General features: G+C 44.9%; 1 protein-coding gene across 2 annotated transcripts in view; it reads right to left on the bottom strand.

The window, feature by feature from the left end:
* The window catches only part of eipr1 (EARP complex and GARP complex interacting protein 1), an 81324-nt gene that overhangs the window by 35194 nt on the left and 23943 nt on the right, over nt 1-22187 (bottom strand). For both annotated transcript variants that reach the window (XM_024429874.2, XM_042325470.1), the window contains 3 exons: nt 8942-9104; nt 4488-4587; nt 962-1098 (listed from right to left, as the gene is read on the bottom strand). In XM_024429874.2, coding sequence (XP_024285642.2) covers nt 962-1098; nt 4488-4587; nt 8942-9104 — 400 coding nt within the window. The remainder of the gene's footprint in view (nt 1-961; nt 1099-4487; nt 4588-8941; nt 9105-22187) is intronic.

Here is a 22187-nt window from a genome sequence, read left to right as displayed (position 1 = left end):
TTGAAGAGTAGAGGTATATTTGGAGAGCAAGTTGGTTAGGATGATATCTATGAGGGTGCCGGTGTGTACAGATTTGGGGTTGTACCTGTTGGGTTCATTGATAATTTGTGTGAGATTGAGGGCATCAAGCTTAGATTGTAGGATGGCCGGGGTGTTAAGCATGTTCCAGTTTAGGTCACCTAGCAGCACGAGCTCTGAAGATAGATGGGGGGTAATCAGTTCATGGTGTCCAGGGCACAGCTGGGGGCAGAAGGTGGTCTATAGCAAGCGGCAACGGTGAGAGACTTGTTTCTGGACTTGTTTCTAGCTAGCTGTGGTGATCCAGGTGCAAAGGTTCAGAGCTTGCGGTAGGAATCTGGGGATATGGAGAGAAAATAGGTCCGGTATGCTCTGTTTTGAATCGCGTTCTGCAAACTGGCGAGAGCTTTCCGGGCTAAAGGTTAGCTGATGACCGCTAGCAGTGGTTAGCTGACTAATAGCTAGTTAGCTGGCTAGCTTCTATTGGGGAATACCGGTTCGGAGGTGGATAAGAATACTTTAGAAGAGACAGATCCACACCACATTGGGTGAGGCGGGTTGCAGAAGAGTATTTTGAAGTTGAGGTTTAGAAAAATATTAGAGATATGCAAAGAAAAAATATATAAAAAGACATATACATGGGACATATACAAGACGAAGAACAAAGATGTCTGACTGCTACGCCATCTTGGAACCAGTATATGGTTAACATATGGTTAGTATATGGTTAATATGTTAGCATAGGGTTAACATAACATATGGTTAGTATATGGTTAATACTATATGGTTAGTATATGGTTCACATATGGTTAGTATATGGTTAATATATGGTTAGTATATGGTTAATATATGGTTAGTACTATATAGTTAACATATGGTTAGTATATGGTTAACATATGGTTAGTATATGGTTAATACTATATGGTTAGTATGTCAGTCTTACCTCATGGTGCGGAGGTCCCAGCCTCTGATGGCTGTGTCGTTGGCTGTGGCCAGCTGGGTACAGTTGTGATGAGGACTCCACTTCCCAGAGGTGAATTTCAGTTGACCTTTACCCTCTAGGGTGGCACTGCTGGAGATCTGGAGGGGCAGAGGTTAATGATCAATACACCTGATCATGCACCTGTCAATCATGGGGTATGGCGAGGGAGGCTAAGATAAGGGTAAGAGTTAATGCATTGACAGACCTGTATGGGCAGGCCTCCCCTAGTGTGAAGCTGACCTCACCCTCCCTCAGACAGCAAAGTCAATGACAGGTTCAATGACTCCTGAAGGACCTTGTTGCCATTGTGAATATCTATATACTGTTACTCATGGATCACCAGTTTGACCAGTAAGGACCCTCTGAGTCTGTACTGACATAATCAACAGAGATACAATCATTTCATACTTCTGCATCTCTAAAATCCAACCTGATAACATTACTCTCTATCTCGTCTTTCTCCACACACACACACACACACACACACACACACACACACACACACACACACACACACACACACACACAGTATAGTTTCATTATTTCGAGGAGAGAGGGAGGAGAAGATAAGGGAGCGTGGGAGAAGGGAAGTGAAGGAGGGGGACGAGGTAGTGTAGGGGATAGGAGAGAAAGAGAGGGCGGCTGTCTTCAGGTATAATCTCTCCTGTCTAGCGCGTGGCACATTGGCACAGCCTCATGCCCTGCCTAGCTCCCAGCTTTGTTAGCGCTAAACACATTAGCAGACCTAATGACAAAGCATATAAAACACAGAAGGACAGCTACCTTTAGCAATCGCTGTCCAATAAAACAACGCTATCTGCCAAACTTTCACGCATTTAGGGAGAGCGTGAATTGTGTGTGAGTGAACGGCCACGGTGGACAAGGTGTGTGAACGTACCGTGAGCCGGAGAAGATGTTCTGACTCAGTTTCAGCAGTGTTTCTAATTGATCACACACACGCACACACACACACGCACACACACAGCTTTAATCTACCGTACACTCAGACAAATCCATGGTGCAGCTGGACAGACAGACAGGCCTGTGATGAACACATCAGCCTGAGAGCCTCTGATAGAGGGAGGGGATGTGGGTAAGGAAGGAGGGAGGGGGGGGGCTGTAAAGGGATAGAGTGGAGAAGATTAGCATTCTCAACAGCGCTGGAAGAATCTGTCTAGGCTGGCAGGCTCCCTCTCTCTATCCTAGTTCTCTCACTTCATCTCTCGCCATCTACTTCTCTCTCATTCTCTCACCCTCTCTTTTTCCTCTGACCCTGCTCTCCTCTTCTCTCCCTCTCTCACCCCTGTGCCCTCGCTCCATTTTTAATGGCTGCCATGCCCAGGGCAGGCTGTGTCACTCAATAGCTCCCTGCTCTGCTGCTCTGCAGCCAAGCCTGACATCAATGTCACTACACGAGGGGACGACGACACACAGAGTGCCTTCCTCTGGGGACGCCGCCACACACATAGAACAGGAGAAAATGTGTGTGTGTTCGTCTGTGTCCCTCTGTGAGTGTGCATGTCTGATTGCAATCTCTGGACAAGGCGATTCTTCACAGGTTTACATTATGACACACACATCCACACGCGCACACACACCAATATCAAGTCCTTGGTTGTGTCCTGTTGGGCCTGTGGCCTGGCTGGACCTGTGAAGATCTCTGTATGAGCACATTAATTACTAATGACTTAGCCCCATTATTCATGAAGCACCTCCCTGCTAAAGTATGCCCAGGCAGCTAGTAGCTAATGGAACATTAACTGACCAGCCTACACACTACAGAGTACACACACACACACACACACTTCATCACTACAGAGTACACACACACACACACTTCATCTCCACTATAGAACTATGGACGTTTTAATTGCAGAGGCAGTGGAGTGGAGAATCAGAGGAACAAAACAGTAAATAACAAAGGAGGAGACCGGGACGCCTCCTCCTCACCTCACTGCATTAGTGGGGATGGAACAGCACTGTCAGAGGAGAGCGTTTCCACTAAACAGTATGGCCACAAACTAGTCCTGACTACACCAACTGTGTGACAACAATTAGTATTCCGGCCATTCAACTGTGAAATGGGTAAAGTTCAACATACACGGAGTACACAAAACATGCTCTTTCCATGACATAGACTGACCAGGTGAAGCCAGGTGAAAGCTATGATCCCTCACTTGTTAAATCCACTTCAATCCGTGTAGATGAAGGGTAGGAGACGGGTCAGAGAAGGATTGAGACAAATGAGGCATGCGGTCCAAACACTTAAACAGACACACCCTATCCCCTCAGGTCTCAGATTAAGTGGACACTTCTGATGACGCATCATGACGTCTGACGAGTATACACTTGCAGGGCGAGGGAGGAAGGAATGATTTTTTAAATGGACCGCCCTTGGCTGGAAATTTGTCACTCGTTTATCCCGCGATGATTGTGTTTTCAGCTACTGGTAGCTTGTGGGCGCTTTATATGCGCTACAGTCAATTTTGATTGCATGTCTACTTATATTAAATAGATAATTACTAATATACACCTACTGTATGATAGCTAGCAAATTAATTAGCTAAATAACATTAGCCTGCCTAGCTGGTTTTATTTCTACAATTTCCAGAAGATAACCAAACAAAAACATATTTACTTTTTACGAGACGTGTTTGTGCCGTCATGTGCATTAGTAGCACAATTTCAAACTTATTTGCATTCGTTTTTACCTACACTTGTATGTTGACTTCTCCATTGATGTTGCTTAAGTTTTCACAGACCTTTCTTAGCGGATGTACTATCGTCGCGAATTGAATAATGGGGTGTTTCAGGCCCCAAAGTGAACATAATTGTACACTCGCAAACTCGACTAAAAACGTTGGCTGAGGGGCTTACGTTACAAACTTCCCTTGCTTGGCTAGTCATTTGGACCGCCCTCCGAGATGGTGACGGGGATTCCCCCAAGGGCAAAAGGCGAGGGTGAGTGGACGAGGGTGTGTGTTTTATAAGTTTGAACCGCAGAGACATGGATTGTGTATGTGTGCCATTCAGACGCTGAACGGGCAAGGGTATGGTAGTAGGTGGGGGTGGGGGGGGGGGGTTGTGTAGCTCAATATTAGGAAGGTGTTCCTAATGTGTGGTGTACTCAATGTATGTCTTGCTTGAATGGGGTTCGTTAAAACAGCGAACGGTTTACTTGACACAAGTTAACTATTTTAGGTGGATGACAGCAGAAGAGAATTGGGGCACCAGTGAACCAGCTCTGAAAGTCCACAAAAACACCCACAGGAGCCACTGCTCTGGACACTAAAGCTAGCCCAGATACAGTGTGTTTCAGTAAGGAATCATGTGATCTTGGTGAGCCAAGCAGAGTACACCCCTAGACAGTTCTTATAACACCGTTGTTGGAAAGGGAGCGCAAGATAAGACCGGTCTGATACCGTGGTTATCAAATAATGAGCATGGGGTATGGGGAGACGTATGGTGGTGTGTGTGTGTGTCTCACCGTGGCCTGGGTAGAGCTCTCCGTCAAGTCCCAGAGCAGAGCGTGGTTATCAGCCAGAGAGATCACACGCGTCCCATCTCCCATGGGCTCCCACAGGACACTGCAGCAGAGAGAGTGAGACAGCGAGATGGAGAGAAAGAGAGTGAGGGGAGAGAGACTCAGTTCACAGGACACACACATCAGTGAGAGAGAAAAAAAAGGTAAACTCTCTTCTACACAACCACAGTGCAATGCGCACACACATCCAATGGCGGCAGTTTATGACCAAAGTTTATTACCATGGTATATAGTCAAATGAGCACTGTGTTGTATTTACTGCGTGTGACACATACACAGTGCATGATAAGAGCTGCCTGTGTCTGCTATAGACTGATGTCATTAGTTCTAGTGGTGATAAATGAGACTGGCCCATCTCCTCTGAGTCATTCATCAGTGTGGAGCGCAACACAACATGAAGCCTCCACTGTGCTGTGTGTGGGGGAGAGATAAAGGGATGGAAGGAGGAGGAGGGACGGACAAAGTTACAGTCTTCCTCAGGATTTCATCCAACTCAGTAATTTGCATATCTTGTGAGGGGAGAGCGGGACAGGGGGAGAGAGAGGAAGAAAGGGAACAGAGAAGAGGAGTTTATGGAAGTTGTAAATCCAGGGACGATGGGGGACAGTTTTTACTGCCCTCCCAAGGTGCTGGGAGTCACACACACACACACACACACACACACACACACACAGTGTAGGAGGCAGCACTGTCTGTCCTTCTCTTACCTGTCTCTCTCGCTCTTTCTTTCTCTTTCTCTCTCGTTGTCTGTCATTCATTTATTCCATAACAGCTCCAATCTGAAGTCAATATATTCACCACCCCCAGATTTATAAAAGTAGCCCTCCCAATAGTATTAATTAATTCATAAAAGAGAGAGAAAGAGAGAGATCCTCTTCCACTTTATGGCAACAGCCAGCCGCTCTTATTAAAGAAAATAAGTTATGTGCATTTGACCTTGAGCTCTGCGGCGGCTTGGCATCCTGGTAGGGACTGAATATGTAAATACATGGAGGACTGTCAGGGAGGAGAGCTTTACAGGCCCATATATCTCAGACCCGCCTCTGTCCTTCTCATCAAACTGTTTCTCCGTCTGCTTTGTATTCACATGAGTTTAATTCAATAGCAACATATGCACATGCTCATGGTATTGGGGGGGAAATCCGATTGGGCTGCTTTGGGGAATAGAGACAAAACAGATAAATCCGGTTGGCTTGGCTACAGAGTTACAGTGAGGGATCAGCTCAATAGAGCTATACAGACCCCTTGACCCCTTGACTTTTTCCACATTTTGTTAGGTTACAGCCTTATTCTAAAATTGATTAAATAGTTTTTCCCCTTCATCAATCTACACACAATACCCCATAATGACAAAGCAAAAACAGTTGGGGGGGGTTCTCCCATTCTTCTCTGCAGATGCTCTCAAGCTCTGTCAGGTTAGATGGGGAGTGTAGCTGCACAACTATTTTCAGGTCACTCCAGAGATGTTCGATCGGGTTCAAGTCCGGGCTCTGGCTGGGCAACAAGGACATTCAGTGGCTTGTCCCGAAGCCACTCCTGCATTGTCTTGGCTGTGTGCTTAGGGTCGTTGTCCTGTAGGAAGGTGAACCTTCGCCCCAGTCTGATGTCCTGAGCACTCTAGAGCAGGTTTTCATCAAAGATCTCTCTGTAATTTGTTCCATTCATCTTTGCCTCGGTCCTGACTATACTCCCAGTCCCTGCCCCTGAAAAATATCTCCACGGCATGATGCTGCCACCACAATACTTCACCGTAGGGATGGTGTCAGGATTCCTCCAGACGTGACGCTTGGCATTCAGGCCAGCTCTAGGAAGAGTCTTGGTGGTTACAAACTTCTGCCATTTAAGAATGGAGGCCACTAAGTTCTTGGGGACCTTCAATGCTGCATAAATGTTTGGGTACCCTTCCCCAGATCTATGCCTGGACACAATCTTGTCTCAGAGCTCTACAGACAATTCCTTTGACCTCATGGCTTGGTTTTTGCTCTGACATGCACTGTCAACTGTTGGACCTTATATAGACAGGTGTGCACCTTTCCAAATAATTTCCAATCAATTGAATTTACCACAGGTGGACTCCAATCAAGTTGTAGAAACCTCTCAAGGATGATCAATGGAAGCAGGATGCACCTGAGCTCAATTTCGAGTCTCATAGCAAAGGGTCTGAAAACTTGTATAAATAAGGTATCTGATTTTTGTTTTCAATACATTTGCTAAAATTTCAAAAAATCTGTTTTCCTTTTGTCATTATGGCGTATTGTGTGTAGATTGCTGAGGAAAATGTTTTATTTAATCAATTATAGAATACGGATGTAATGTTAAAAAAGTGGAAAAAGTCAAGGGGTCTGAATACTGTAGGTCCAAGGCAAGGCCTGGGAAAGACACAGTGGATGAGAGAGAGCTAAAAAAAAGATTAGTGTGAGAGAGAGATAGAAAAGGGAGGGAGACGGAGATGGGAACAGAGATAGTAGAAGAGGGAGAGAGATTGAAGAGAGAAAGGAACTAAGAAGGACAAAATATGGGCAATTTAAAAAGTGTGTGTGTGTGGGCACGTGTGTGTGTAGAGAAAGGATTATTCAGCCAAGCAGAGTTTGTGTCCAATTGAAGGTGTGTTAGAATACTGATCTCCACGGCCCCTAACATTACTGACAGTATTGACTGGCTTGCATATGACTGTGTGGCTGCCTGAGATCCCATTGGGCTAACATTGATTGACTAACAGTCCCTTTGAGTGCAAATCATACACTGTGCACTGTGATCACCAGGACCCCCCCCAACACACATACAGGCATACACACACCCCTGTACACAAAGGCTACACACACGCTCACAGACACACACGCTTACCCCCCTCCCGTCACACCCTCCCGTGAAGAAATAAAACAGTGTGCCTGTTGAGCTTCATGATTCCTCATGGTGCCCAGCCAAGCCATGATTAGTCCTAATCGCTCAATGGGAATTGATTCCTGAGCCTGGTGCTGCTCCAAATCGAAAAGAGGCGCTTGGCTCCCCAAAGCATGGGGAGAGAAATGTAGCCATGCCAGAGTACTACTGTTTGTGGGTCTGCTTCTTCATTCCAGCCACGCTTCACAACATGACACTATCCCAAATGTTAGTCCGGCAAGGCTGAGGAGGGACTGAGGTACAGCCATAAAAGGCATAAAGGACGTACATACATACATACAGGAAGGAAGTTAATAAGTGATCTGAACCCACTCAGACTCTCATACAGTACATTAAAAACAGCTTCCTGTGCTCCTTCTGAGTCTATTTCTCCTTGAAATACACTACATTTGGCAGTATATCCTCACCGCTGAGAGCCCTGTTGATAATATACCGTATGTACATACAGACACTCATGTACTCCTTCTCTCACACACTTAAACAAGCACATAGTCACACACACAAACACACCCTCTGCTGGTTGCTGTGCTCCTGCCAGCGTAGTCAGAGACGGCGGGGGTTGCAGCCTGAAAGAGATGGACGAGGTGGGCACCAAACCAAAGCCATCCATCTCTCAGAGCCAATACAACAAAGCGAAGGCTGCAAGACTCACAGAACACACACACAGACACACTATCATGCCCTTGAGAGTGTTGCAGCTCTGGAGGTGTCAGAATGGCAGACAGCAGAACCATCAATCTCCACCACAGAGCCCCACCTCACTCACTCAACTGAAGGCTATTGCACACACACACACATGCACAAAGTCAATTGCAGCCTCTAAAATATATATATATATTTTTAAATACTGCTCAGGGAAGTTTTTTAAAATGGAAATGGGGAATTTAATTTAGAAAGCCAAAATGCAATCTTCCTTCCAAAGGGATGAGGCAGCTACTGAAGTCTAAAAAGGGACGAGTATTGATGTTATCTTCCTGCACCATAAATGGATGATGAATGTAGTGTATACAGCTAAGTATAAGACAAAGGCCTGAGCAGTGGCTGAACCCTGGGATATGTAGGTCACTCAACACAGTATTGTAAAGTATAGACCAGGATACACTTCAGTAGTACATGAGAAAGAGAGAGACGGGGCAAGTGACAGAGGGAGATAACAACGAGATGAAGAGGGCGAATGAGAGATAGAACGATTTAAAGATAGAGGAAGATAAGCGGGTATAGGGGTATAAATGGTGAGAGGCAGGACCATAGATTTAGAAAGACAAAATACACAGAGATGGAGTCAAATGGAGGAGGGGAGAGAGACAGAGGGGGAGGAGAGAAGATGAGATAGAGGAACAGAGAACAAGGGGAAAGAGAACACAGGAGAAAATAGCAGAGAAAAGTATCGAAACAGCAGGTCGTGGAAGCCCAATAGTTTCAGGTTTGAATTGATATGACTGTGTTGTGTTGTATACAGTATTGTAGCTGTAGGCTACAGTCTGAGAGCAGCCTACCTGGAGGTGTTGCCATGGGCGCTGTTGTCAAGGTGACAAAGGAGTTCCAGATTCTGGGGGTTGTGGGAGTTGTGGGGATCGTCTGGGGACTCGTGGCTCCCTGACTCCCACTCTGGGGGCATCCTCCATACAGCCCCACACGTCACTACGCGACTCTCACTGGCTGCAGTGGACAGGAGACAAAGTCAGTGTTAGACACCTGAAGTGGGTTAAAAAAAAAACTGCTGCAGCTAGATCCCTGTAGGTACTTTCATTCAAATACATTTCCTTAGTGTCCTGTGATATACGTAAGGAATCATCAACCTGTGCGTTCTATGGAAAATAATCCATGACGTGGAAGGTGTGTTGCACGACGCGCCAGCGGAGTGGCACTAACCTTCTACGGAGTTTCCTTATTTACCAGAGAACACATAGAGCTCAGAGTTAATTATCACACAAGCCATGGGGTATAATTTAACGGATATACCACTATAAATATGCCGCTAGAAATGTGTTCAATATCCACTGAAGTAGCTAGTAAGTTTACTATATTGAACAAAAATATAAAACGCAACATGTAAAGTGTTGGTCCCATGTTTCATGAGCTGAAATAAAAGATCCCAGAAATGTTCCATTGGCACATAACGCTTAATTTGTTTCCATCCCTGTTAGTCTGCAATTCTCCTTTGCCAAGATAATCCATCCACCTGACAGCTGCTTAAACAGCATGATCATTACACAGGTGCACCTTGTGCTGGGGACAACGAAAGGCCACTCTAAAATGTGCAGTTTTGTCACACAACACAATGCCACAGATGTCTCAAGATTTGAGGGAATATGCAATTAGCATGCTGGACTGCAGGAATGTCCACCAGAGCTGTTGCAAGATAATGGAATGTTAATTTTTCTACCATAAGCCTCCTCCAACTTCGTTTTAGAGAATTTGGTAGTACGTCCAACCGGCCTCACACCACGTGTAACCACACCAGTCCAGGACCTCCACATCTGGCTTCTTCATCTGCAGATTGTCTGAGATCAGCTACCCGGACAGCTGATGAAACTGAGGAGTATTTCGGTCTGTAATAAAGCCCTTTTGTGGTGAAAAACAAATTCTGAATGCCTGGGCCTGACTCCCAAGTGGGTGGGCCTATGCCCTCCCATGCCCACCCATGGCTGCGCCGCTTGCCCAGTCATGTGAAATCCATAGATTAGGGCCTAATAAAATGTTTCAATTGACTGCTTTCCTTATATGAACTGTAGCTCAGTAAAACCATTGAAATTGTTGCATGTTGCATTTATATTTTTGTTCAGCATAGATAGCTACAATAGTTACCTTGGTAACCAACCAAACAGACTTGCTATCTTAGCCCCCAAACCATCAGTCCTTGCATGCTATTATGAAAATCGAATTCAACAACACCAGTAAAGTTTTCAATTCAACTTTTGCTTCCAAAAGCTGCTCAAACAAAGAACATATAAGAATTAATTTCCTAGCCATTGAATAATACCGTGCATTACACAACGAGTGGGTCATATCCTGAATGCTGATTGGTTAAAACCGCATTCCAGCCAGTGTCTATTTCACAAGTTACCACTGGCTAAATCCATTGTCTCATCAGCTCAGCCAGGCAATGTATATACTAGATCTACACTGTAAAAAGCATCTAGACATGATCACCCATTTGTTTTAGACTAACATTGAGTTTTCAACAGCGGAGATTTGTAATAACCTTGCGGTCTGTCTCGCAGACATTTTCAACATTGTTTCAATATTGAAATTCGATATCCAGCTGTCCCATAGTAATGAATGTGTCGGGAGTCAGGACGACAGACAGGCTGGCAGCTCTTCTCAGCCAGTCGAAATCATGAATTAGCATCATTTTAATGGATCTATACAAAGAAATGTGAATATAAAAACACAGAAATACAGATAATTTGCGGTCATTCCAGCTTGAAGTCATTATGTTAGCTGTGTAGTTGGCCATCTCTTCTGAACAGTGGCCTGGCAAGAGAGCAAATGTTCTATGCCAGGCGAAATTGCACATCATTAGCTCGTTATGGATGTATCCCACCCAAAATCACTAGAAAATGCAAATGAAGCTACTTTGCTGTTATTCTGGCTGCACTGTTTGCCGTGACTGTGTTTGCTTGGTAGCTAGCCGTGACTGTGTTTGCTTGGTAGCTAGCCGTGACTGTGTTTGCTTGGTAGCTAGCCGTGACTGTGTTTGCTTGGTAGCTAGCCAACTGAGGCTAAGCCATCATGGAAACGGAACATTTAGAATGAACGCGTCCATAGACTTGCAACAAAAATACTTAACAACTGCGTCGCATCTTTGGCAACCGAACCGGGAGAACGCATGACGGCCAGAATATATTGGTAACCCGTTGTATAAAAGTGATAACGCCTTCGAAGCCGGTGTTCGGAGGATATATTAGCACGGTTTGCCGGACCGAGACACTGGCTTCTCGGGCAATATCACTTAAATATTGCACGCTCTAGTGTGCCCTTCAGGCAAATTAGAAATGAGTATTCAACAATGCCACGGTATAAATGCCTATCTCACTTGACTCACTCCTGCTCTAACTACTCACTATTATTTTCAAGCTTCAAGTTTTTATGTCACGTGCACAAGTAGAGTGAAATACATTTCTAGCAAGCTCAAAACCAAACAATGCAGTAATCAATATCAATGTAGTACTACAAATAACATAAGGTAGAACAAAAACACAATAAATAAAAATAAGAAATAATAACACGAGAACTAAGTAAGCTACACAAAATACTCTGCGGGCTGTCATGTGCCTTTTACGGAGGAGTGGCTTCCGTCTGGCCACTCTACCATAAAGGCCCTAATTGGTGGAGCGCTGCAGAGATGGTTGTCCTTCTGGAAGGTTCTCCCATCTCCACAAAGGAACTCTGGAGCTCTGTCAGTGACAGTCAGGTTCTGGGTCACCTCCCTGATCAAGGCCCTCTCCCCCGATTGCTCAGGTTGGCAGGACGGCCAGCTCTAGGTAGTTCTTGGGGCCTAGAAGGCCAGCATCCCGGAGCCGCCTCTTCACTGTTGACGTTGAGACTGGTGTTTTGCGGGTACTATTTAATGAAGCTGCCAGTTGAGGACTTGTGAGGCGTCTGTTTCTCAAACTAGGCACTCTAATGTACTTGTCCTCTTGCTCAGTTGTGCACTGGGGCCTCCCACTCCTTTTTCAATTCTGGTTAGAGCCAGTTTGTGATGTTCTGTGAAGGGAGTAGTACACAGCATTGTACGAGATCTTCAGTTTCTTGGCAACTTCTCACATGGAACAGCCTTCATTTCTCAGAACAAGAATAGACTGTCTAGTTTCATAACAAAGTCCTTTGTTTCTGGCCATTTTGAGCCTGTAATCGAACCCACAAATGCTGATTTCCCAGATACTCAACTAATCTAAAGAAGGCCAGTTTTATGGCTTCATAAATCAGTTTTCAGCTGTGCTAACATAATTGCAAAAGGGTTTTCTAATGATCAATTAGCCTTCTAAAATTATAAACTTGGATTAGCTAAAACAATGTGCCATTGGAACACAGGAGTGACAGTTGCTGATAATGGGCCTCTGTAAGCCTATGTAGATATTCCATTAAAAAAACATCAGCCGTTTCCAGCTACAAAAGTAATTTCCAACACTAAAAATGTCTACACTGTATTTCTGATGTTATTTTAATTGACAAAAATGTTAGCTTTTCTTTCAAAAACAATAACATTCTAAGTGACCCCAAACTTTTGAACGGTAGTGTATATACAGTGAGGCAATTTAGTCAGCCACCAATTGTGCAAGTTCTCCCACTTAAAAAGATGAGAAAGGCCTGTAATTTTGATCATAGGTACACTACAACTATGACAGACAAAATGAGAAAAAAAATCCAGAAAATCACATTGTAGGATTTTCAATGAATTTATTTGCAAAACATTGGGACTCATCAGACCAAAGACAGATTTCCACTAGTCTAATGTCCATTGATCGTGTTTCTTGGCGCAAGAAAGTCTCTTCTTATTATGTGTGTCCTTTAGTAGTGGTTTCTTGGCAGGAAATCCACCATGAAGGCCTGATTCACGCAATCTCCTCTGAACAGTTGATGTTGAGATGTGTCTTACCTGTATTTGGGCTGCAATTTCTGAGGCTGGTAACTCTAATGAACTTATCCTCTGCAGCAGAGGTGGGTCTTCCTTTCCTGTGGCGGTCCTCATGAGAGCCAGTTTCATAATAGCACTTCATGGTTTTTGCAACAGCACTTGAAGAAACTTGAAAGATTATTTACATTTTCCGGATTGACTGACCTTCATATCTTAAAGTAATGATGGACTGTCATTTCTCTTTGTTTATTTGAGCTGTTTTTGCCATAATACGGACTTGGTCTTTTACCAAATAGGGCTATCTTCTGTATACCACACCTACCTTGCACAAGTGATTGGCTCAAACGCATTAAGAAGGAAAGAAATTCCACAAATTGACTTCAAACAAGGCACACCTTTTAGTCAAAATGCATTCCAGGTGACTACCTCATGAAGCTGGTTGAGAGAATGCCAAGTGTGCAAAACTTTCATCAAGATAAAGGGTGGCTACTTTAAAGAATCTCAAATATTTCTCGATTTGTTGCTACATGATTCCACGTGTTATTTCATAGTTCGATGTCTTCACTATTATACTACAAAAAAAATAGTAAAAATAAAGAAAAACCTTGGAATGAGTAGGTGTGTTCAAACTTTTGACTGGTACTGTATATATTTGCGCCCATCTCAGTGAACTAATCCATTGTGGAGGCCTAGACTAAAATACAATGTATGCTTGATTCAAAAATGTGGTAGGAGGCCTCATATGGAGGGTGTGAAGCAATTGCGGAGCCTCCAGAGGCATGCAGAGGCCAAATCGAGCATATCCATGCCCCTCCCGAATTGGTTGACGGTAGGTGGGGGCGGTACATAAACACAAACTCAAAATCACTTTCTTGACAACAGCTCTGCACTGCTCCGCGAAACACAATAAGTAGGAATGCCCTGACTTCTGCTGAGGCCATATCACCGTAAATGCTGCACGGCCAATGCACAGGTCAGATTGACCATGTGCCCAGATGCACTTCTCACTCCAGAATGCGCTATCTCCCGCCATTTTGTGCACATTCATTGCTTCATAACTTCATTGTGTAATTTTTTTGCGTTTGATTGTGAGTGTATATCAATTCCCTAATACATATATCACCAATAGTACATGACCGTTAACTCCTATAAATTGTTTTATCTACAATGTTTTTTACTTTGGTTACGGTAATTTATTTTAATGCATTCAATATTATTATTACAGTCTTCCTGTTCTCATTGTCGGAGTGGACACATTGTTTGCAGAGCGCACAACCTATTCTACACTTGTGAGAAAAAAAACTTGTGGTTTATTTAATTCCATTTACGAGTTCTGCCAATTTAGTTATTGTATTTTGTTTGGAGCGCTCCTGTCAATGTTGAGTAAGGACGCGCACGCATAGAAGTAGGCCTGCGCGCAAATGTAGGCGTATAATGTGCCTATTTGGGGATCTGATAGTGTTTGTGATTGCCTTAACGGACCCCCACGAATGACGTGTGGAGCTTCTCAAATTAATGTTTTCTTCACCTCAAAACAGCAAGCAAACAGTCTGTTTTTACGTCCATTGAGAATTACAATAGTTTACAATAGTGCAGAAACGCTTCGGATTTTTTAAAATGTTGTTTCTATTGAACATTCCATACAAATAAAGGCATTTTACTTAATTATATGAAGAGTGCCTTGGTCCTCCTTTCTTTTTGATGTCCAATTCACCCCTTTTACCAAAGAGCACCTTCTGTCTACCAAATTGTACTATTGTGTACCGTAGTAGCGCTTCCCTTCCTCCTCTTTCTACTAGTTCCTTAATGTATTTGAAAAAACTTTCCAACTCTCCCTTTCGATAACCACAGCGTGTAAGGGAAAAATGTTATGCTCTGATCCAGTGGAAACTTCATAAAGTAGGCTTCTTATCAGTGCTCGACATGGACTGAAATAGGATCCGGTACTAATTTTGGGTGCACCAGTCTCAACGTCAACAGCGAAGCGGCGACTCCGGGATGCTGGCCTTCTAGGCAGAGTTCCTCTGTCCAGTGTCAGTGTTATTTTGCCCATCTTAATTTTTTCTTTTTATTGGCCAGTCTGAGATATGGCTTTTTCTTTGCAACTCTGCCTAGAATGCCAGCATCCCAGAGTCGCCTCTTCACTGTTGACGATGAGACTGGTATTTTTCAACACCCGATGTCACAGGAAGGCCAAAAAGATCAAGGACAAAAACTACCCGAGCCACTGCCTGTTCACCCCGCTATCATCCAGAAGGTGAGGTCAGTACAGGTGCATCAAAACTGGGACCGAGAGACTGAAAAACAGCTTCTATCTCAAGGCCATCAGACTGTTAAACAGCCATCACTAACTTAGAGTGGCTGCTGCCAACATGCAGACTCAAATCTCTTACCACTTTATTACATTTAATATGAGGATTTAATTAAAGTATCACTAGTCACTTGAAATAACGCCACTTTAATAATGTCTACATATCCTACATTACTCATCTCATATGTATATACTGTATTCTATACCATCTACTACTGCATCTTGCCTATGCCGCACGGCCATCGCTCATCCATATATTTATATGTACATATTCTTATTCATCCCTTTACATGTGTGTATAAGGTAGTTGTTGTGAATTTGTTAGATTACTTGTTAGATATTACGGTACTGTCGGAACTAGAAGCACAAGCATTTCGCTACACTCGCATTAACATCTGCTAACCATGGGCTCGTAAGTAAGCATTTCACGGTAAAGTGAAATTAAATTGGATTTGAGTTTCTCTCCCAGTGTCTGCTGGAAAGCAGATAACCAGGTTTTCCTTTAGGAATTCCCCTGTGCTTAGCTCTACTCACAAGCATACCCATAACATGATGCAGCCACTACAATGCTCTTCGCCTCTCCTGAGACCGCATGGGAGTTGCAGTGATGGTATAAGACTAACTATGAATTGGATATCACGAAATTGGGGAGAAAAAGTGGTAAATAGGACCTTAATTTCTATACTGAACAAAAATATAAAAGGCAACATGCAACAATTTCACTGAGTTACAGTTCAAATAAGGAAATCAGTTAATTGAAATAAATTCATTAGGCCCTAATCTATGGATTTCACATGACTGGGCAGGAGTGCGGCCCTGGGTGGGCATAGGTCCACCCACTGGGGAGCCAGGGCCAGCCAATCAGAATGAGTTTTTGCCCACAAAAGGGCTTTATTACAGACAGAAATACTCCTCAGTTTTATCAGCTGTCCGGGTGGCTGATCTCAGACAATCCCGCAGGTGAAGAAGCCGGATGTGGAGGTCCTGGGCTGGCGTGGTTACATGTGGTCTGCGGTTGTGAGTTCCGGTTGGATGTACTGCTAAATTCTCTAAAACGAAACTTACATGTTCTATGCTTGAGCTGCTTTTGAAAGCGAAAGTTGAATTGAAAGCATTATCGGCAAAATTATCGACTTCCGGCGCCGACAGAGATGGCCGCCTCGCTTCGCGTTCCTAGGAAACTATGCAGTTTTTTGTTTTTTTACGTGTTATTTCTTACACTAGTACCCCAGGTCATCTTAGGTTTCATTACATACAGCCGAGAAGAACTACTGAATATAAGATCAGCGTCAACTCACCATCAGTACGACCAAGAATATGTTTTTCGCGATGCGGATCCTGTGTTCTGCCTTACAACCAGTGTAACGGAGTGGATTACATGCAGCGACCCGAAAAACGACTCAGAAAAAGAGGGAAACGAAGCGGTCTTCTGGTCAGACTCCGGAGACGGGCACATCGTGCACCACTCCCTAGCATTCTTCTCGCCAATGTCCAGTCTCTTGACAACAAGGTTGATGAAATCCGAGCAAGGGTAGCATTCCAGAGGGACATCAGAGACTGCAACGTTCTCTGCTTCACGGAAACATGGCTAACTGGAGAGACGCAATCCGAAGCGGTGCAGCCAGCGGGTTTCTCCACGCATCGCGCGGACAGAAACGAACATCTTTCTGGTAAGAAGAGGGGTGGGGGCGTATGCCTTATGACTAACGTGACATGGTGTGATGACAGAAACATACAGGAACTCAAATCCTTCTGTTCACCTGATTTAGAATTCCTCACAATCAAATGTAGACCGCATTATCTACCAAGAGAATTCTCTTCGATTATAATCACAGCCGTATATATCCCCCCCCAAGCAGACACATCGATGGCTCTGAACGAACTTTATTTAACTCTCTGCAAACTGGAAACGATTTATCTGGAGGCTGCATTCATTGTAGCTGGGGATTTTAACAAGGCTAATCTGAAAACAAGACTCCCTAAATTTTATCAGCATATCGATTGCGCAACCAGGGGTGGAAAGACCCTGGATCATTGTTACTCTAACTTCCGCGACGCATATAAGGCCCTGCCCCGCCCCCCTTTCGGAAAAGCTGACCACGACTCCATTTTGTTGATCCCTGCCTACAGACAGAAACTAAAACAAGAAGCTCCCACGCTGAGGTCTGTCCAACGCTGGTCTGACCAAGCTGACTCCACACTCCAAGACTGCTTCCATCACGTGGACTGGGAGATGTTTCGTATTGCGTCAGACAACAACATTGACGAATACGCTGATTCGGTGTGCGAGTTCATTAGAACGTGCGTTGAAGATGTCGTTCCCATAGCAACGATTAAAACATTCCCTAACCAGAAACCTTGGATTGATGGCAGCATTCGTGTGAAACTGAAGGCACGAACCACTGCTTTTAATCAGGGCAAGGTGTCTGGTAACATGGCTGAATACAAACAGTGCAGCTATTCCCTCCGCAAGGCTATCAAACAAGCTAAGCGCCAGTACAGAGACAAAGTAGAAGACACAAGAGGCATGTGGCAGGGTCTACAGTCAATCACGGACTACAGGAAGAAACCCAGCCCAGTCACGGACCAGGATGTCTTGCTCCCAGGCAGACTAAATAACTTTTTTGCCCGCTTTGAGGACAATACAGTGCCACTGACACGGCCTGCAACGGAAACATGCGGTCTCTCCTTCACTGCAGCCGAAGTGAGTAAGACATTTAAACGTGTTAACCCTCGCAAGGCTGCAGGCCCAGACGGCATCCCCAGCCGCGCCCTCAGAGCATGCGCAGACCAGCTGGCCGGTGTGTTTACAGACATATTCAATCAATCCCTATACCAGTCTGCTGTTCCCACATGCTTCAAGAGGGCCACCATTGTTCCTGTTCCCAAGAAAGCTAAGGTAACTGAGCTAAACGACTACCGCCCCGTAGCACTCACATCCGTCATCATGAAGTGCTTTGAGAGACTAGTCAAGGACCATATCACCTCCACCCTACCTGACACCCTAGACCCACTCCAATTTGCTTACCGCCCAAATAGGTCCACAGACGATGCAATCTCAACCACACTGCACACTGCCCTAACCCATCTGGACAAGAGGAATACCTATGTGAGAATGCTGTTCATCGACTACAGCTCGGCATTCAACACCATAGTACCCTCCAAGCTCGTCATCAAGCTCGAGACCCTGGGTCTCGACCCCGCCCTGTGCAACTGGGTTCTGGACTTCCTGACGGGCCGCCCCCAGGTGGTGAGGGTAGGCAACAACATCTCCTCCCCGCTGATCCTCAACACTGGGGCCCCACAAGGGTGCGTTCTGAGCCCTCTCCTGTACTCCCTGTTCACCCACGACTGCGTGGCCACGCACGCCTCCAACTCAATCATCAAGTTTGCGGACGACACAACAGTGGTAGGCTTGATTACCAACAACGACGAGACAGCCTACAGGGAGGAGGTGAGGGCCCTCGGAGTGTGGTGTCAGGAAAATAACCTCACACTCAACGTCAACAAAACTAAGGAGATGATTGTGGACTTCAGGAAACAGCAGAGGGAACACCCCCCATCCACATCGATGGAACAGTAGTGGAGAGGGTAGCAAGTTTTAAGTTCCTCGGCATACACATCACAGACAAACTGAATTGGTCCACTCACACAGACAGCATCGTGAGGAAGGCGCAGCAGCGCCTCTTCAACCTCAGGAGGCTGAAGAAATTCGGCTTGTCACCAAAAGCACTCACAAACTTCTACAGATGCACAATTGAGAGCATCCTGGCGGGCTGTATCACCGCCTGGTATGGCAACTGCACCGCCCTCAACCGTAAGGCTCTCCAGAGGGTAGTGAGGTCTGCACAACGCATCACCGGGGGCAAACTACCTGCCCTCCAGGACACCTACACCACCCGATGCTACAGGAAGGCCATAAAGATCATCAAGGACATCAACCACCCGAGCCACTGCCTGTTCACCCCGCTGTCATCCAGAAGGCGAGGTCAGTACAGGTGCATCAAAGCTGGGACCGAGAGACTGAAAAACAGCTTCTATCTCAAGGCCATCAGACTGTTAAACAGCCACCACTAACATTGAGTGGCTACTGCCAACACACTGTCAATGACACTGACTCTACTCCAGCCACTTTAATAATGGGAATTGATGGGAAATGATGTAAATATATCACTAGCCACTTTAAACAATGCTACCTTATATAATGTTACTTACCCTACATTATTCATCTCATATGCATACGTAGATACTGTACTCTATATCATCGACTGCATCCTTATGTAATACATGTATCACTAGCCACTTTAACTATGCCACTTGGTTTACATACTCATCTCATATGTATATACTGTACTCGATATCATCTACTGTATCTTGCCTATGCTGCTCTGTACCATCACTCATTCATATATCCTTATGTACATATTCTTTATCCCCTTACACTGTGTATAAGACAGTAGTTTTTTTTTGGAATTGTTAGTTAGATTACTTGTTCGTTATTACTGCATTGTCGGAACTAGAAGCACAAGCATTTCGCTACACTCGCATTAACATCTGCTAACCATGTGTATGTGACAAATAAAATTTGATTTGATTTGATTTAGCAAGCTGATGGTTTGGTTAGCTAAGCTGTGAGCTAAACTAGCAAGACTGTTTGTTTGGTTATCAAGTAAACTTGCTAGCTGCCTCCCGAGTGGCGCAGTGGTCTAAGCAGAGATCCTGGTTCAAGTCTGGGTTGTGTTTCGGGGGACACGCACGGCTCTCGACCTTCGCCTCTCCCGAGTCCGTACGGGAGTTGCAGCGATGGGACAATTGGATACCACGAAATTGGGGAGAAAAAGGGCAACAAAAATATAGAATAATAAAATTGCTAGCTACTTTTACATGTTTTAATTTTACCTTTATTTAACCAGGTAGGCTAGTTGAGAACACGTTCTCATTTACAACTGTGACCTGGCCATGATAAAGCAAAGCAGTGTGACACAGACAACAACACAGAGTTACACATGGAATAACATAGAATAAACAATAAACAAGCCAATAACACAATAAACAAGTCAATGACACAGTAGAGAAAAGAAAGTCTATATACAGTGTTTGCAAAAGGCATGAGGAGGTAGGCAATAAATAGGCCATAGTAGCGTAGAATTGCAATTTTAGCAGATTAACACTGGAGTGATAAATGAGCAGGTGATGTGCAAGTAGAGATACTGGTGTGCAAAAGAGCAGAAAAGTAAATAAAAACAGTACGGGGATGAGGTAGGTAGATTGGCTGGGCTATTTACAGATGGACTATGTACAGCTGCAGCAATCAGTTAGCTGCTCAGATAGCTGATGTTTAAAGTTGGTGGACGAAATATAAGTCTCCAGCTTCAGCGATTTTTGCAATTCGTTCCAGTCACTGGCAGGAGAGAACTGGAAGGAAAGGCGGCCAAATGAGATGTTGGCTTTGGGGATGATCAGTGAGATATACCTGCTGGAACGTGTGCTACGGGTGGGTGTTGTTATCGTGACCAGTGAGGTGAAATAAGGCGGAGCTTTGGTGGCGTGAGTGAAGGAGGCTTTGTTTGGAAATAGAAAGCCGATTCTAGATTTGATTTTGGATTGGAGATATTTAATATGAGTCTGGAAGGAGAGTTTACAGTCTTGCCAGACACCTAGCTATTTATAGTTGTCCACATATTCTAGGTCAGAACCGTTCAGGGTGGTGATGCTAGTCGGGCGGGGGCGGGCAGCGAACGGTTGAAAAGCATGGATTTGGTTTTACTAGCGTTTAAGAGCAGTTGTAACCCACAGAAGGAGTATTGTATGTCATTGAACTTGTTTGGAGGTTAGTTAGCACAGTGTCCAAGTAAGGGCCAGAAGTATACAGAATGGTGTCGTCTGCGTAGAGGTGGATCAGGGAATCACCTGCAGCAAGAGCGACATCATTGATATATACAGAGAAAAGAGTCGGCCCGAGAATTGAACCCTGTGGCGCCCCCATAGAGACTGCCAGAGGACCGGACAACACGCCCTCTGATTTGACACACTGAACTCTGTCTGCAAAGTAGTTGGTGAACCAGGCGAGGCAGTCATTAGAGAAACCAAGGCTATTGAGCCTGCCGATAAGAATACGGTGATTGACAGAGTCGAAAGCCTTGGCCAGGTCTATGAAGACGGCTGCACAGTACTGTCTTTTATCGATGGTGGTTATGATATTGTTTAGTACCTTGAGGGTGGCTGAGGTGCACCCATGACCGGCTTGGAAACCGGATTGCACAGCGGAGAAGGTACGGTGGGATTCGAAATGGTCAGTGATCTGTTTATTAACTTGGCTTTCGAAGACCTTAGAGAGGCAGGGCAGGATAGATATAGGACTATGGCAGTTTGGGTCTAGAGTGTCACCCCCTTTGAAGAGGGAGATGACCGCAGCAGCTTTCCAATCTTTAGGGATCTCGGACGATACGAAAGAGAGGTTGAACAGGCTGGTAATAGGGGTTGCAACAATGGCGGCGGAATAATTTTAGAAAGAGAGGGTCCAGGTTGTCGAGCCCAGCTGATTTGTATGGGTCCAGGTTTTGCAGCTCTTTCAGAATATCTGCTATCTGGATTTCAGTGAAAGAGAAGCTGGGGAGGCTCGGGCGAGTAGCTGCGGGGGGTGGAGCTGTTGGCCGGGGTAGCCAGGAGGAAGGCATGGCCAGCCGTAGAGAAATGCTTATTGAAATTTGATTATCATGGATTTATCGGTGGTGACCATGTTACCTAGCCTCAGTGCAGTGGGCAGCTGGGAGGAGATGCTCTTGTTCTCCATGGACTTTACAATGTCCCAAAACTTTAGTTAGAGCTACAGGATGCAAATTTCTGCTTA

This window comes from Oncorhynchus tshawytscha, linkage group LG08, assembly GCF_018296145.1.
Source record: "Oncorhynchus tshawytscha isolate Ot180627B linkage group LG08, Otsh_v2.0, whole genome shotgun sequence".
Classification (NCBI taxonomy): domain Eukaryota; kingdom Metazoa; phylum Chordata; class Actinopteri; order Salmoniformes; family Salmonidae; genus Oncorhynchus; species Oncorhynchus tshawytscha.
Note: the sequence above shows the minus strand (reverse complement) of the source record. Positions and strands in the feature narration are given on the sequence as shown.